At 41.5% G+C, this 16629-nt stretch overlaps 1 protein-coding gene across 2 annotated transcripts in view; it reads left to right on the top strand.

Annotated features, from left to right (window-relative positions):
- Positions 1-16629, top strand: part of CRACD (capping protein inhibiting regulator of actin dynamics) — a 327835-nt gene that overhangs the window by 297947 nt on the left and 13259 nt on the right. For both annotated transcript variants that reach the window (XM_078678163.1, XM_078678162.1), the window contains exons 7-9: positions 935-4352; positions 4514-4564; positions 16332-16522. In XM_078678163.1, coding sequence (XP_078534289.1) covers positions 935-4352; positions 4514-4564; positions 16332-16522 — 3660 coding nt within the window. The remainder of the gene's footprint in view (positions 1-934; positions 4353-4513; positions 4565-16331; positions 16523-16629) is intronic.

The raw sequence follows: 16629 nt of genomic DNA, 5'->3' as shown, positions 1-16629 counted from the left end.
CCATGAGGCACAGGGTCAGACTGATTTGCATATGGCCATGTCTGAACTGGGGTGGCAGAGTGGGCTAAAGAACGGTAATGGATTAAACCCAGATCTGTTGACTGGGTGTGAGTGTTTGATTGGTTCAGATGCTCCGTCCATCACCACCCCCTTTTGTACCACTTTGTTATCAGCAAAGAACATATTGTAATGTTTGGCTCCATTAGTGACGATCATCTTGCTCGGTTCATGCCTCTAGACTTATCTGTTCAACAAATAAAGTGCAAGGAATAGTTGAAATCAAGCTCCATTGTGGGTGTGTGAGGGAGGAAAGAGTCAGAGGGATTTGCAATGTCTCCTTCTACGGGTATTTGACATTGCACCACACCGTAAAGGTCTTCTGATAATTGCCCATCTGTACAGAACTGGGGCAGTGAAGTGCCCTACGGTGTGGATGTTGAAGCCAAATGCTACACCAATCGAATTAGTGAAGTAAAACAGATAGAACCACTAAACTCCCAACTCTGTGACATTATCAGAAAGAAAAATTCACAGCACTAAGTTTGGCATCCCATAACATCAAAGAATTCCAAACAAAACAGCTTTTCTCTATTCTAGATATGTGTGTACCATTAATGGTGAGCCTTCGAGTCTTTGCATGAGAAAGCAATATCTCAAGCAGGAGCTTATGACGTTGGGTTCTCTTCAGAACAGTTTCACGCAGGTAGATGTCCTTAGACGGCCTGACATTGATTTCCGCTGTCTCGGGAAATGTTCACTGCTCACTGCTTTAATAAGAACATGACTAGTCCAGATTAGTGTGCGAGCAGAATTTCGCCTGCCAATTGTATAATTGTATCTTCTTCTATAGCACAATGTCATAGTTACAATGTAATGGCAACTTTAAAATTGTTATTAAGGACCCACACCAATTCTGATTATTTCCTCTTTATAGCATCAAGAAATTGAGTCAGTCGTTCAAAAAGAAAGCACAGAAGCACAGCAGTATACAGAAAAATACCAGAGCAAAAATGTAAATATTACACCAGAAAAACACACCATTCATGTCCAGATTCATGCACAGTCCGTGTTAGAAGAAGGCAAAAGGATGCAAGGACACCATCACAGATGTGCAGAGGAAGAAAAGCTCAGATTAGCAGAAGAAGAGAAGCGATTCGAAGAGGCAAGGTTTCAACTCATTGAAGAGGAAAAACGTCTCATATTGGAAGAACAGTTGCTGAGTGAAGATGAGAAAAGAAGACAAGAGGAATTACAAGTTCAAGAACTTGAGGCACACAGAAAACATGAAGAGCAGCAACAGCGTGAGAAAGAAGAGCAAAGACGACAAGAGCGGGAAACACAGAGGCGCATAGAGGCGGAAAGGAAATCACAAGTAGAGCAGCAAGAACTAGAGGATCGTAGGAGGCTGGAAGAACAGAAACAGCATGAGCTAGAAGAACAGAGATGCCGTGAGTTAGCAGAAGAGCAGCAGCTGGAAGCGGAAAAAAAGAGACAAGAGGAACAAAAGCAAAAAGAACTAGAGGCGCACAGGCAACAGGAGGAGCGAAAACGACGTGAATTAGAAGAACGAAAGCACCGTGAGATGGCTGAACAGCAGCGTCTGGATCAGGAGAGAAAGAGACGAGAGGAAGAAAAGCAAAAAGAATTAGAGGAGCGCAGGAGATTGGAAGAGCAGAAACAGCGTGAGCTGGAAGAGCAGGAACGACGTGAGTTGGCAGAACAGCAGCTTCTGGAGGACGAAAGAAAGAGACAAAAGGAACAAAAGCTAAAAGAACTAGAGGAAATTAGAAAATTAGAAGAGCAACGGAAACATGAGCTAGAAGAGCAGACGTGCCGTGAGATGGCAGAACAACAGCGTCTGGAGGAGGAAAGAAAGAGACGAGAAGAACAAAAGCTAAAAGACCTAGAGGAAAGAAGAAAATTAGAAGAGCAAAGGAAACGTGAGCTAGAAGAGCAGAAGCGTCGTGAGCTGGAAGAACAACAGCGTATGGAAGAGGAGAGAAAAAGACAAGCAGAAGAGAAACAACGCCAACTGGATGAACAGAAACAACGGGAAGACCAACAACAGCGTGAGTTAGAAGAACAGAAGCGTCGTGAGTTGGCAGAGCAGCACCGTGTAGAGCAGGAGAGAATGAGACAACAACAGCTGGAGGAACGCAGAAGACTAGAAGAACAACAAAAGCATGAGCTAGAAGAAAGGAAGTGGCTTGAGTTGGAGAGGGAGAAAAAGCACCAAGAGGAACAAAGAAAATTAGAAGAACATAGGAGGCTAGAGAAGCAGCGAAAGCATGAGTTAGAAGAACAGAAGCGCCTTGAGTTAGAACGTCAGGAAGAGAAGAGAAAAAGACAGGAGGAAGAAAAGAAAAAAGAAGCCGAAGAGCAACAACAGCATGACTTACAGGAACTCAAGCGTATTGAGACTGTAGCAGGTCAGGACCTTGAGAAGAGAAAACTTAAGGAGCAAAGAAGACAACACACTGAAGAGATTGCACAAAAGAAGTCGGATCCAAAGTTTGTGATAAAACAACAAGCTGAAGATGTTGGTCAGCAGCATCAAGAAGAGGTGCTTATTGCCAACAGCAACAGGCTATCTTCATCAAAAGAACCTAATCTCCTTCATAATGATAAGGAACACAAATTAAAGCAGCCACACCATGATGTGAAAGAAGTTTCAGAACAAGCAACAGTGAGCCCAAGAAAAGTAAATGTGAGAGAACAGGAAAGAATGGGAGAGGAACTGAAATGGCAAGAGGTGGATCAAAGGCAAACCATGCCAAGGCCGTACACTTTTCAAGTGTCGTCTGGAGAAAAGCAAATAATATTTCAGAAAGTTAATTTGAGCCCGGTAACTCCTTCCAAAGAGCCAGTGCATTCTTCTGACATGAAAGAAACCCGAAAGCAATCACAGAGCAAGGGCTCGCATGCTCTGCCTTCTGCGATGAATGTTCCCCACACTGCTATATTGGTCACTGGTGCACAGCTTTGTGGCACTGCAGTGAATCTGAACCAGATAAAAGACACAGCTTGCAAATCTCTACTCGGTCTGACTGATGAGCGAAAAACAGTGGATCATACTTCACAGGAACCTGCACCCAAAGGCAGAGAACAAGATGCCAAGGCCAGCAAAACAAAGTTTACTTCCGAGTCGATGGACAGCCAGGCCATGTTAGCGGAGTGGGCTTCTATTCGATCTAGGATCTTAAAAGGTGCAGAAAATGGCAACGTATCTGAAAAAGACCTGAAAAATCACAGTAGATGCAGTGATGACTTGACAGGTAAAGGAAGGGGTGATCTTCATGGCAACTTAAGGAAAACCTTGTCAGCCAGTGCAAAATTCTCTATAACACCTGCATGGCAAAAATTTTCAGAAACTGCAAAAACGAATAATAATGTGGAGCATACCAGTCCGGTTAAACAAGGAGACGACGCAAAAGTGGAAAACAAGGCAAAGCAGTCAGAAAGTTTAAATAAGGAAGAACTTGATAGCACGCCACCAGCAGCTGAGGAAAATGTACACGAGAAAGACCCAAGTCTAATAGAAAATACTGCTAAAAAAGCAGATAAGGCAGAGGGCTGTAAATTTGCCAAAGATCTTCCATCCTTTCTTGTCCCAAGCCCACCTCAATCTCCTCGTAAAGATCCATTTCAGCCTGAAGCTCAAGCTTCGCCCGAAGGCCAGTTGAACAGCAGTGTTAAAAATCCTGAAAAAGTAGGACAAAATGGAGAGGTGAAGACATCTCCATTTGGAATAAAATTAAGAAGAACAAACTACTCCCTACGGTTTCACTATGATCAGCAGGGGGAACAAAAACGAAAGAAGCGGTACAGTGCTGGAGATAGCTTTGATGGTGTACCAATACCACTGCTGAAAACAGACAGTGAAAAAGAGACACGGATCTCACCACGGAAACAATTTACTTCGCCCCAGAAGGAATACAGGGATGCTTCTACTTGTGTTTCAAATGATGACGTTTCAGGTGATGCAGGGGTACCAATGCTACCACCAATCAATGGCTATAATGCTTCCTTTGGGAATGGAAAACAGGTGCCCAAATCATTAACCCCACAAAAACCATCTCTTTCTCCAAAGCCTGCTAGCCCCACCCCACCTTCTTCTCCTCTTGCAAGATCAAAGCTATTGCACATCAGTGAGACTTTGGGCCACGGTGTAACGAAGACAGAATCCGATGCAAAGGGGCAAACAGAAATCAGCAATGCAGGCATTGTGCTTCCACCACTGCAAACGAATAAAAACGAAGATGAGGAAACAAAAGAAAAAAAATCCTTTTTCCCTTCTATCAACATTCCATGGAGGGAGAAGGTGGAGAAAAAGTCAGAGCTCTGCAGAAAAGGTACAGTAACTCTATCAATTGTGCATTTTTCAAACTGTACGCTTTCAATGCTTTACTGTGGTACATGTATGTATTTTCTTTACCTCACTGTCTTTCTGTATTTCTTTATATACATTATTTGTCCACATATTCAGTTACCCCATTCATGCATCTACTTTTAGGCAGCGATGTCCTCAATGCATTCAAGTGTGCCAGTGATGAGGAGATGGAAGGTAAGCTGTTCCGATTTGTCGAGGGAATGGGGGAATTTAAAGTAGAGCTAAAAAGCATTGGTAGAGGGGTTGGGAAGTGAGCATCTCCAACCGCAACTAAGGGTAAGCTCTGTATTCAAGGCACAGACACATTGAAGACATTTATATGATGGCAGTGAGGTCTTTACTGGTGGAAATTCCAGTTGAACACTTGCAAATGGTTTCCATTTGGTCTCTTTGTGGCATAGGGATTGTGGTACATTGCACTAGATATGTAAAGTAAAAATACAAAATTAAAACTGAAATTCTACTGGTTACATTAAAAACACCAGTTGAAACCAAAATACATCATTAGACATTAGACACCAACAATGAGGAATCAAGTACAATTTTCTCCACAGCATTACCTATTACATCCAGTGTTACAGGCCCAGAAATAAAAAGATCTATTGCTTAACATATCTGAAAATCCAAAAATAGCTACAGGATGTGGCCTAAAGGCCAGGGTGTCGATCTCAAATCTAGGGAACCGCGTTTGAGTCTTGGCAATGATGCTCAACATAGTGTGATTCTGGGCAAACCACTTCATCGCCTCGTGCCTAACAAAAATAAAAGTGCCCTTGTGTAACGCGTCTGGTGCTCATGTAAAGTGCTGTGATACCTTCGGGTCAAGTTTGCACTATAGAAAACTCCAGACAAAAATAAATATAAGGTTGTTGGGAGTAAAAGAAAATGTTGTGGTGCACAGAAAGTGTTAAAGACTCGAAACCCAGGGATGGTAACCAGTGTGGGAGGAAGATAAGGAGAAAGTGATATTATGTGGGCATTTAAATTTCAGCAAGTAGGAAACACAATACAAGAAGGTAATATTTTTCAGCTGAAAGAACTTCTAACTAAAGATGAGAAGAGAAGACAGGTAAATTTAAAATAGTAAGCCCGCTCCCCACTGGGCTGAGCCCTTTATTTGGCTATTTGGGGTAGTTCTTGCTTAGAACTCTATAATCTTTTTCCACATAAGGTTTCCACACCAAATTTTGTGTCTTTTTTTCCTAACATCCCGGGAATTCTAAAAGTACCCAGGGTTTGTGGATTCCCCTGGAGGGAATAGAGAAAATAGGCAAGCTATAGCTACATTTTGAGTTTTTGGGGAAACCTAGGAAAAAAGTGCTCTGGACAAAAAAGGCTGTTTGTTTCCTAAAAATGGCATCAACGAACAGTTTGTGCCTAAAATTACTATCATCCCAGTTCTCAGGAGCATGCAGAGCTGATGAAAAAAAATCATTTTGTACCACTGATTTGGCATTTTTCAAAGAGGTAGCCCATTTTTCCGATTTTTCGGTGATCCTAACTGACTTCCAGTTAGTGGTCGAAACTTGTATGAAACCCATGGGGGATCCAGAAAAACTATAAATTTATAAAAGGTAGATGAAATTCCAAATTCAGCAAGGGGTCATATGTGTAGATTCCTCACGGTTTTTCTAAAGAAACCAATTGTTAAGATAAAGAAATACTGAAAATGGGTAGGAAAAAAAGGGCAATTTTTTACGTTTTCATCTGTAACTTTTTGTCACAATGGGAGATTTACTAAAGCAATATACCATTACATCTCCTAGACCCTTCTGGATGCGGGCATATATAGAGTTTGTAGGGTCTCCAAGCACCCAAGGGACACAGAGCCAATAACTGAGTTGCACCGTACAATTCTTTTTCATTGTGTACTGCGTATAGACCAATTCATTTGGAGAAATATGCACAGTGAAAAATGGGTATCAAAAAGACCTATGTATTTCTGAAATGGGCATAAAATGTAGAGTTTAGGAGCAGTGGTTATTTGTGCATCTCTGAATTTGTGGGTACCCGTACTGGCATATGATTTAGAGGTCATTTTTCAAAATGTCTTCTATCTTACACACAGGAGTACATTTGGAAGGCACAAATACAGCGAACTCCAATTGCTATTAACAAACATTATACTATTCTATGCTCCCGCATGTTTCCTGATAAAATGGTAACTCACTTGTGTGGGTAGGCCTAGTGCCCGCGATAGATAAAGGCCCAAAATGCAACGTGGATACATCACCTTTTTCCGTCAAAACTGATCCGTTATTTGCAAAGTGGATAGCTGTGGATTTTGGCCCTAATTCAGGGAGGCACCTTGTGAAACCAAGCGAACTTGTATATTTTAATAAACTAAACATCTAGGGGAATCCAGGATTGGGTGACTTTATGTGGCTCTCACTAGGTTGTTTTACCCAGAATCCCTTGCAAACCTCAAAGTTTGACTAAAAACACATTTTCCTCACATTTCTGTAATTGAAAGTTCTGAAATCTGCAGGGAGCCACAAATGTCCTTTCACCAAACATTCCCCTAAGTCCAACAAAATGGTACCTCATTTGTGTGGGTAGGCCTAGTCCCTGAGGCAGGGAATGGCCCAAATCTCAACATGGATACATCACATTTTTCCACCGAAAGCTGACCTGTTTTTGGCAAAGTGGTCAGCTTTTGATTTAGGGCCCTAACTTAGACTGCACCTAGGGAAACCTAGCAAACCTGCACATTTTTACAAACTAGACATCTAGGGAAGTCCAGGGTGGTGTGCCTTGTGTGGATCCCTTGAGGTTTTGCTCACCCAAAATGCCATGCAAACCTCAAACTTTGACTGAAATCACTTATTTTCGTTATATTTCTGTGATAGAAACTTTCAGAATCCACAAAATTCCTACTACCCAGCATTACCCACACCTGTGCAGATAGAAACGCTGCCCAACTTGTGTGGCTGGGCCTAGTGCCTGCGACAGGAACGGATCACACCAAGGTCAATTGGAGCCCTTGAATGGGTACTCCTATTGACCTCTATTAGATACTTTCCTGTGACCACGCCACCCTTTGATTCACTCATTACGTCTTATTATGGGAAGCAAGGGCTCACTTCATCCTCAATTAAGCTAGTTTCAAATGACCATGTGAAGTATCCGTGAAGGAATGAAGTAGTCAGCTCTGGTTATCGAGGAAAATTATGATTTATTGAAAATGCGAGATCGAGATAACAGGAGCCCACGCCAACCGCTGCACTGGAATCACCGGAATACCTAGGCATAGGATTCCACATTCCAGAGCATGCGATGTGGCGAGCGCAGCATGGAGCACGAGGATACAACACATCCTCCTTACTAGAAAAGAAAAGAATTAACCTGGACATATAATATATATAAACAACTTAATGAGTGCAGAATTCATAACATTGAGAACATTTTAAAAGATGAGGGTTATACACCAACTACGTAATCTTTATGCCATATAGGAGTTTTCCTCTGACGGGAAAAACTTGAATGAGGAGTGTGCATGGGAAAGGGCTGAAGAGAACGTGGTAAAACAGGAGGTTGATGAGAATTGGAACAAGAAGGAGTGGTCCATGAATGGCTGGAAGAACTGGATCTGTTAAGGAGAGATGGAACTTTGACAACTTTAGAGAGGCTCCACACATTCCCGTCTGATAACTCTACAACTTGCCTACCTACTCTAACAACTAATAACGGGTCAGAAAAACGTGATACACCAGATCTCAGAAAACCAGACTTTCTCACACGCACCCAATCACCAACTTTGCAGGGATTGCTGGAATTGGAAGACACCACAGGAGCACGACAACTAGCACGTTTACCATCCACAAGGTCTCGCATCCAAGGTTGGCTTAAATTACATACACCTTTCCTCCCTCGCATCATTTCAAAAGGAGACAGATCACTATTACCCTTAGGGGTATTTCGATAACTCCATAAGAGTTTTCTAATAGCTTCGTAACAATTCTCACCGTTGCACACAGCAAGTTGCAGACCCTCCTTGAGTACCCTAATCCACCTTTCAACCATGCCGTTGCCTTGAGGATAGTAAACAGAAGAGCGCTTGTGTGAGATGCCATGATTGTGACAAAAGGATTTCATCTCAGCAGAGGTGAACTGTGTGCCATTATCGGAAAGAATAGAAGAAGGAAAACCTTCCTTTTCAAAAATTGAATTGAGGAAATCGATAACCACCCTAGAAGATACATGGGGAACAAATTTCACTTCTGGCCAACTAGAGAACTGGTCTATCAGGACAATGGCGTACACTGGACTCTGACCAAAGGACATTGGACCGGCCATGTCTACAGAAATGCATTCCCATGGTTTTGACGGTCTTGAGATAGAATCGTGGTGATATTTAACGGGCTTTTGTGATTTGTCGCTCACACAACATTCGACACATAACCTTACTTTTCTCTCGATTAATTTGTCGACACTAGGCCACCAAAACTCACTCCTTATTCTTTTTTTCATACTGGACATGCCTGGGTGACCCTCATGAGCCATGTTCAAAACGGTGTTTCTTAAGTTATCCGGAACCACTAACAGTAAACCTCTCAAGAGAGTTTCTCCCTGAACGGAAAGTTCTCGAGCCACTTGAAAATAAGGCAAAACATTAGGGGAAAGATTATTTTTGGGAGGCCAACCATTTTTGACATAGGATACGACATCCAAGTAATCACGATCACTATTACAAGCCAAATTCCAATCATCTTCACGAATGCATCCATTGGACACTTCACAAATTGACACTACTTTGTCAGGGTCATCGTCAGGTGTAACATGATTGTCGTCTTCGATGGGAAGTCTGGAAAGAAAGTCAGCAAGGACATTCTTTGCACCGGGAATGTACTCAACAGAAAAATGAAAATCTTGTAGTTTATACTGCCACCTTGCAATTCTAGAAGTGGCTTTTCCACAACCTTTGGTCGTGAAAAGATCTACTAGGGGACGATGGTCCGAGCGTACAATAAAGTCTGTGCCATATACATACCTACGAAAGTATTCTATACCCCACCAGCAAGCTAATGTTTCTTTTTCAAGAGTGGAATATTTTGTTTCAGCACCCCGTAAAGGCCTTGATGCAAAAGCAATGGTGACAAAACTGTTGTGTTGCTTTTGCATCAGAACCGCACCAATGCCAACGTTGCTAGCATCTGTGACAATAAAGGATTTACAATTGGTGTCAAATGGTGACAAAGCAGGAGCAGAAATAATACATTTTTTGATAAAATTAAATTGACATTTGCAGTTATCATCCCAAGTAAATTCTTGATGGTTCTTCATTAAATTGCGTAAGTGAGAAGTTTTATCAGAGAAAGATGGAATGAATTTGGCATAATACTCGGCTAAACCGAGAAAGGATCTAAGTTGATCTTTGTTGACAGGTTCAGGTGCATTTTCGATTGCCTTAACTAAACTTAATTTGGGAGAAATGCCTTGTTTACTAATGGAATGACCCAAATAGTCCACTGAATTTTTTTCCAAATTTGCACTTTTCCTTGGTGAGGGTGAGACCGTTGTCTTGTAGGATGGAAAGTACTTTAAACAAGACTTCAGAATGTTCACATTCGTTCTTACCGAAAACTAAAATGTCGTCCTGAAAGTATAACACATTAGATACATTCTTAAACATGTTGTGCATTACACGCTGAAACACTGAGGATGCGGACACTAACCCAAAAGGCATTCTTTTATATCTGTACGCACCCTCAGTGGTTATAAACGAAGTCAGATGCTTACTATCATCATGAAGTGCTATCTGATGATATGCGTTAGATAAATCCAATGTGGTGAAGATAGATGCATCCTTGAGCTTAGTAAACATTTCTCCAATATTGGGTAAAGGATGTCTATCCACCCACACATTTGAATTTAAATCGCGCATATCTACACACAAACGAATTTTCCCATTAGGTTTGTGGGCTACGACTACTGGCGAAAGCCACTCGGAGGATTCAATTTCCTCGATTACGTCTAGGTCGCATAACCTCTGAAGTTCTTTTTTTACAGATTCACGTAAGGCTAAGGGTATGTTGCGTACCTTATGTACTTTGGGAACAGCATTATGTCTGAGAATAATTTTGTGTTTAAAATTTTTTTTTGAGTAAACCCAAAGTAGGGGAGAAAACTTGTGGAAAAACAGTTTCCCATTTGTTGTCGGGGGACACATCAACAGAATTGATGAAGTCAGAATAACCTAAAACCTGATCGGGGTGATTGGGATCAAGTTTCATCATCAATTCTCTCTGTTGTGGCCAACCCAGTAAGCATGATCCATCCTTAGCAACATAAACCTTAGCATGTATTGATTTGCCCTTAAACGATAAAGTGGAGGGAAAGTATCCAAATACATCAATGGGTTTTTTCCCATACCCCCTTAATTTTATGTCAGAGGGAAATAATGATATGACATCTGGAAATTCTTTTAACAATACATCATCACCTATTAAAGTGTACTTTGCACCAGAGTCTGCCATGACCTTTATAGATTTGGACCCAATTTGAAGCATACAGAAGGGTGAGTCTTTTTTTTCCTCTCCAACTTCGTAGACGGTGCAGATGTCGTCGTACTCATCGTCATCGATGTCCACAGGTTGAACTTCAGAGAATCTGGGGCATCTAGGGTCAGAATTAGAATACTTCGATCTGTTGCGACTCTTACACATCCTGGAGAAATGACCCCTAGACTTACAATAGTTGCAAAATTGTCCTATAGCGGGACATCTCTTATCCGTTGCTACATGGCCAGGAAAACCACATTTGAAACAAATGATATCCTTTCTGAAATTTTGACGTGAAGTAGAGGTCAACATAGGTTTGTTGGAAGTAAAAGTAGATGGATTCTTCTTGACATTTTGGACTACTGATATACTGGGATTTTCGGAAGAAGATTCTTTAGGTTTTTTATCAGATAGTTCTTTTATGCCAAGCTTCATATCTTCAAATCGGTGAGCGATGTCAAGTGCTTTTGAAAGAGATAAGTCTTTTGCATCAAGTAATTTTTCTTGAAGTTTCACATCAGAGACGTTGTGCACAAGTTGGTCTCTTAGCATTTGATCTTGGAACTGTTGATAGTTGCACTTGGCAGCAAGGATCCTTAAATCTTTGATAAAGGAATCAATTGGTTCCACGGGAAGTTGTTTTCTGCTAAGAAACTTGTGACGTGCCACGACTTCATTAACTTTTTTTATGAACTGTTTGTCGAGCTGCATAATTGCATTTTCGTAGACATCAACTTCTTCTTCGGATGAATTGTCTAAAGTCATTGGAGGCAGATGAGAAAGTATTTGTCTTCCTTCTGCGCCAAGAGAATGCTTGAGTATGGCGAGTTTGCGTTTGTCCGTGTAATTCTCACCACCAATGGCTTCAAGATAGGCTTCAAATCCTTCACGCCATTGTTTCCATTCCAATGGTGGTTCACCAGGACTCGCTAAAAATGGCGGAGGGGCATTGAAGCTTTCCATTATGATGTAGTAAAATAGATGAAAAAATGAAGGAAAATGTGACTTTAACAATGTGTAGTAAATGTCTTAGAGAAGTATTGTGATGTCATAAATAACAGTGGTCAAAAGTTCTTGAAAGAAATTATGCCTTGAACAACAATGGAAGGACTTCCTTGAAGAAGAGGTTTGTGACGTCACAATTGCCAAGAGAACGATCATACGTTAGAGTGTAGATGTTGTTTGCATGTGCTGACGCTGCCAGAACAGAATGCAGAGAATGATGAGCGCATGCGTTTGCTCGCGCTGAGATTTCTGGACGCGTGACAGTGCGCACGCATTAACTCGCGCAGATAAACTAACACGTTGAAAAGGCAAAAGCGGAAATAAATGAAGATATTCTCACCGCTTAACGGGGGAAAAACGGGATTTTCAGCATAACGACATCAGATCGATCAGAAAGGCTCCGAAAACACAGAAGAGGAAGTCCAGTACTTCAAGTCAGCAACGGTAATCTTGGTCCGGGAAAACCGGGGCTGCAGGCTCCGAAATCGCGTAGGTTCGTTCACACCAAGTCGCCAGTGAAGTATCCGTGAAGGAATGAAGTAGTCAGCTCTGGTTATCGAGGAAAATTATGATTTATTGAAAATGCGAGATCGAGATAACAGGAGCCCACGCCAACCGCTGCACTGGAATCACCGGAATACCTAGGCATAGGATTCCACATTCCAGAGCATGCGATGTGGCGAGCGCAGCATGGAGCACGAGGATACAACATCATGTTTTAGTTTTGGATCTTAGATTAGGGGGTAGGGAAAAAGCAGGCCAAATTATTATCATCATCATCTAAAATTACATCTGTAGTCTAGTCTCAATGTAAATATATCTGCCAGAGATATGCCAAAATGTCTTGTTTTGATACAAAATGTATTGTACAGCCAGACTGATACTTTACAAAGATGTCTCAAGTATAGATCAAACTGCCACATTGCAATTGAATGAATTGGAGTAGCCCTTACACCAACAACTGTGTTATTTGCTATGCCCTTCTGCAAAGAGGATCTTTCACATTCTCTTCCTTAGTCTCCAAACTGCCTGTTGGCTTACTCACAACTCATGCCTCCTCACTGCTCCTCTGTTCCTCTTCCCTTTTCCATCACTGCCAGGTTACTGCCGGAATATAAAGATCTGCATGCTTGTGCTGCTGCCTTGTTTCCTCCCAGTGGGGTTGTCCACTACAAACAAGAATAGAACACTGCTCATGAGCTTCTGTGCATGGATCATGGGTCTGCCAGGAATGCCGCTTAGTGTCACATAAAAGAGAGCAAGTAGATGGAAATGGACCATCAGAGTTTCGCATAGGAGCACGCAGCAGCTGCTCTATTATTGGTCTGCCTTTTTTGCTGACCATTATGCAAAGGAATATCTGGTCCATCTGACTCTGTGAGAAAGCTGACAGTAGCTTGCTTAAAGGCAACATGGTGGAAGAGACTTTCCGGTTTGAGTGCACGGTATTTCCTATCACCCCCTTGTTTGAGAACTTGTTTCAAGAGTTCACATGGCAGTGAAATCCTTTATACCTAGACCATAATCGTCACCCCAATGTTAATATTTTACTTGCCATGTTCAGCCTAGCAACTATAACAAGCATTGACAAAACCAATAGGACTATTCTATACTAAGTGCATATTTACTACTAGCTGTTGCAGCTTTGTGTTGTATGAGATAAGGCTGCACACAAGGCGAACAACACACATACAGCTACTCATGTTCACTTAGACAACAGAAATATAGGTGTACATATGGAGTCTTCATGTAAAAATGAACAAAGATTTTATTTGTGCCCCTGTAGGATTACATTGGTGTTTTTATAGTACTGGTTACTCTGTACCAATTATAGGCGCATGATGGAAGGATGGACATGTGTGGTGCTGTTTTGCCTGTATGTCTGTGTCTATGTGTGCATGTTTGTGTAACTTGCACTCCATACTTTAAAGTCTGGCTTGACAGTGCAGCTATTGCCAGACTATATGCGATCACCAGCAAAAGAGCTTTAAGAAGCAAAACTGAGAGAGGTTTTGGCGCCTCCCACATGTTGATCTTCCTATTTACAGTATTTGATTAGGCAGAAGTTGTGTTTATCCACCAAAACAGTATTTGCACTGCATTCCTACTAACTGCAAAGGGAGTTTCCTCTCACCAAACATAGCCACTGAATTCAAACATAATGATGCAGCTGTGTGCAGAGGAAATACTTCCTCTTTGATGTCAGTTGTGCTGAAAGTGAGTTGGCACTATGTATGATTTACCTCTCTCTTGGCATCCCCACAATCAGCTTGTACAATGTGGCTGTTTCCACGCATGCCATTATAACGCAAGCGTTGCAATGCATGCGTCAATACTATGCGTATGCTATACTATGCATTATTTTGCTACGTGAATGCTTTTGCGACTCATGCCTTTATAGCGAAGTTAATTTTAAAGGTATGTATGTTAGAAGCATATACCTAGTAAAAAAAATATAGGCGTAATCGTTGAAACAGCTATGTTGATAGCTGATCCACGTTGCTAGAGGAAATGGAGATACTCTTCTGCTTTCTCACAACAAAGTGCACCGCCTCCTTTAAAGAGCTGCCTGTACTGCACAAAACACGGGGAGAGAGGTAAGGGGGATTGAGCCTGGGCAGGGGGGCTACTATTTTAGGGGCGGGTGGGGCAGGGTCATGGTTTTAGAGTTTAAGGTTTGGAAAGGGCTGGGGGCCAGGAGGGCGCGCAGTGGTAGTGCTTCAGGGTTTATGGTAGGGAAAGGGCTGGGGACCAGAGGGGGTCGCTCAGGGTTGGTGTTTTAGGGTTTAGGGCAGCGGAAGGGTTGGGGGCCAGGGAGAGTTGCGATGGGGTAGGTTTTTAGGGTTTAGGACTTTGTGAGTACACAATGAGGGAGTGAGTGCCTGTGTGAATGCAGGGAAAGGGAGTTCCTGTTTGAAAGTAGGATGTGTGCTGCCTGAGTGTAGGATGAATGCTACTTGTGTTAGAGCAAGAATACTGATTATTCTGATTGAGACAAAGCCACTGAAAGCGACAATGAAATTTAAGTGTGCATGTTTGCACACGTGTAGACAAACAGTACTGAGCAGGAGTGCAGTTGGACCATCAAGCACCGTAAAAGTCTGCTTGGTTAAGTAGAGAATAGTAAAATTAACCAAAATAATGATTTTGAGATGACTTTATACCTAATTACCTTATATTTGTAACAAAGATGTCGTGAAGATGAAACATGAACACTTCGCATTTCTTGCCGAGTGACTTGACAACATAAATTGGTGTAAAATATTTATGTTACATCTTAGAGCTTTGACATTTTTAATATAGATATCTGATATTATATAGATTCTAGATTAATGAAAGAGATTTTAGCGAAAGGATTTTAACAAATATTTTACACGTTGCTACTTTGAGAATGTAGTTGTAGGCCATAATCACAGTTGCATATTTATGACTGACTAACATTTCAGAATGCTTATATAAGATATATTTGAGTGATCGTATCATGCTTTTTAACATAAACTAGGAGTTATACACTAAAGGAAGTATGAGTTTAAAAGATGTTTAAATTTACATTTTCTCTTTAGGCTGTGTCTTGTCCATGGCGTAATGCAATGAACTTTTAAATGTTTTCAAATGTTGTTTATGTGTTCTGGTTCTGATCATGCCACATTCCTTAAAGAACAAACCAGGCACTTTTTCTTAATTTTTCTTTGTGGGAATTTAATGGAAACCTGACTTTTTGACGGTGCCGATGGAGTGCAGGGTAATTGTGTGCTTGTATGAGCACATACTGAGGGGTGTGGCAGTCAGAGTGAAGCACAGGGCTGCGTATTCGTGAGTTTACTGTGAGCAGAGTATCATGTGTGCAGGGTGAGGGGAGTGGAGTGCCTGTATGAGTGATCAGTCCTGTGGCTTACAAAGGTAGCACTTCCTTCACTTGTTTTAAATATGGCAAAACACGCACTGCATACTCTTTGCTGAATCTATTGAGAGTGTCTTCTGGAACCACATTCTTTCTTTCCATTACATTTTTCACATTTTATGCTTTCTGTCTGAAGATTTTGCAAAACTGTACACAAAAAATACAACTTTAAACAGATAACACAACATAGTTTCACTGAAAAATGTAAAAAAAAAACTACTGGGTTTGTCAATGCTTGTTATTTAACGCTTTGTGTCATAATCATTTTCCTTATGAAGGGCAGTAAACCACACGTATTATTGTTACTCAACCAAATGGCAATCATTGGGTGGGCCACATAAGAATGAATTGGCGTTGTGGAAGTTAAACCAGAGGGCTGAAAGTTGCACGCAGGTTTTAGCATCGACCTCTAAATTAACTGAGCTATCTTGCCATTCAGAGCTGTGATACAGAAGGTAGAGAGCCATTGGAACTGTGGTTCTTGTGCATATTCCTGAATCTAACCTTTTTGCAAATACTTTGTTTCCTTTGGCAGATAAACCAGTGCTCCAGAGCAGGCACTCGCTAGACGGTTCCAGATTACCAGACAAAGTGGAGACAACACAACCCCTGTGGATCACGCTGGCCTTACAAAAACAGAAAGGATTTCGCGAGCAGCAAGCTACCAGAGAAGAGCGAAAGCAAGCCCGAGAAGCAAAGCACGCTGAAAAACTAGCAAAAGAAAACGTAAATACATGGAACATCCTATTTTATAAAGCAATATCACTCGAAGAACCATGTTAATAGCAGCATCTACTTGTCTTGTTTACCTGAAGTAATTACTTTACAGAGTG

This window comes from Lissotriton helveticus, chromosome 2_2, assembly GCF_964261635.1.
Source record: "Lissotriton helveticus chromosome 2_2, aLisHel1.1, whole genome shotgun sequence".
Lineage (NCBI taxonomy): Eukaryota > Metazoa > Chordata > Amphibia > Caudata > Salamandridae > Lissotriton > Lissotriton helveticus.
Note: the sequence above shows the minus strand (reverse complement) of the source record. Positions and strands in the feature narration are given on the sequence as shown.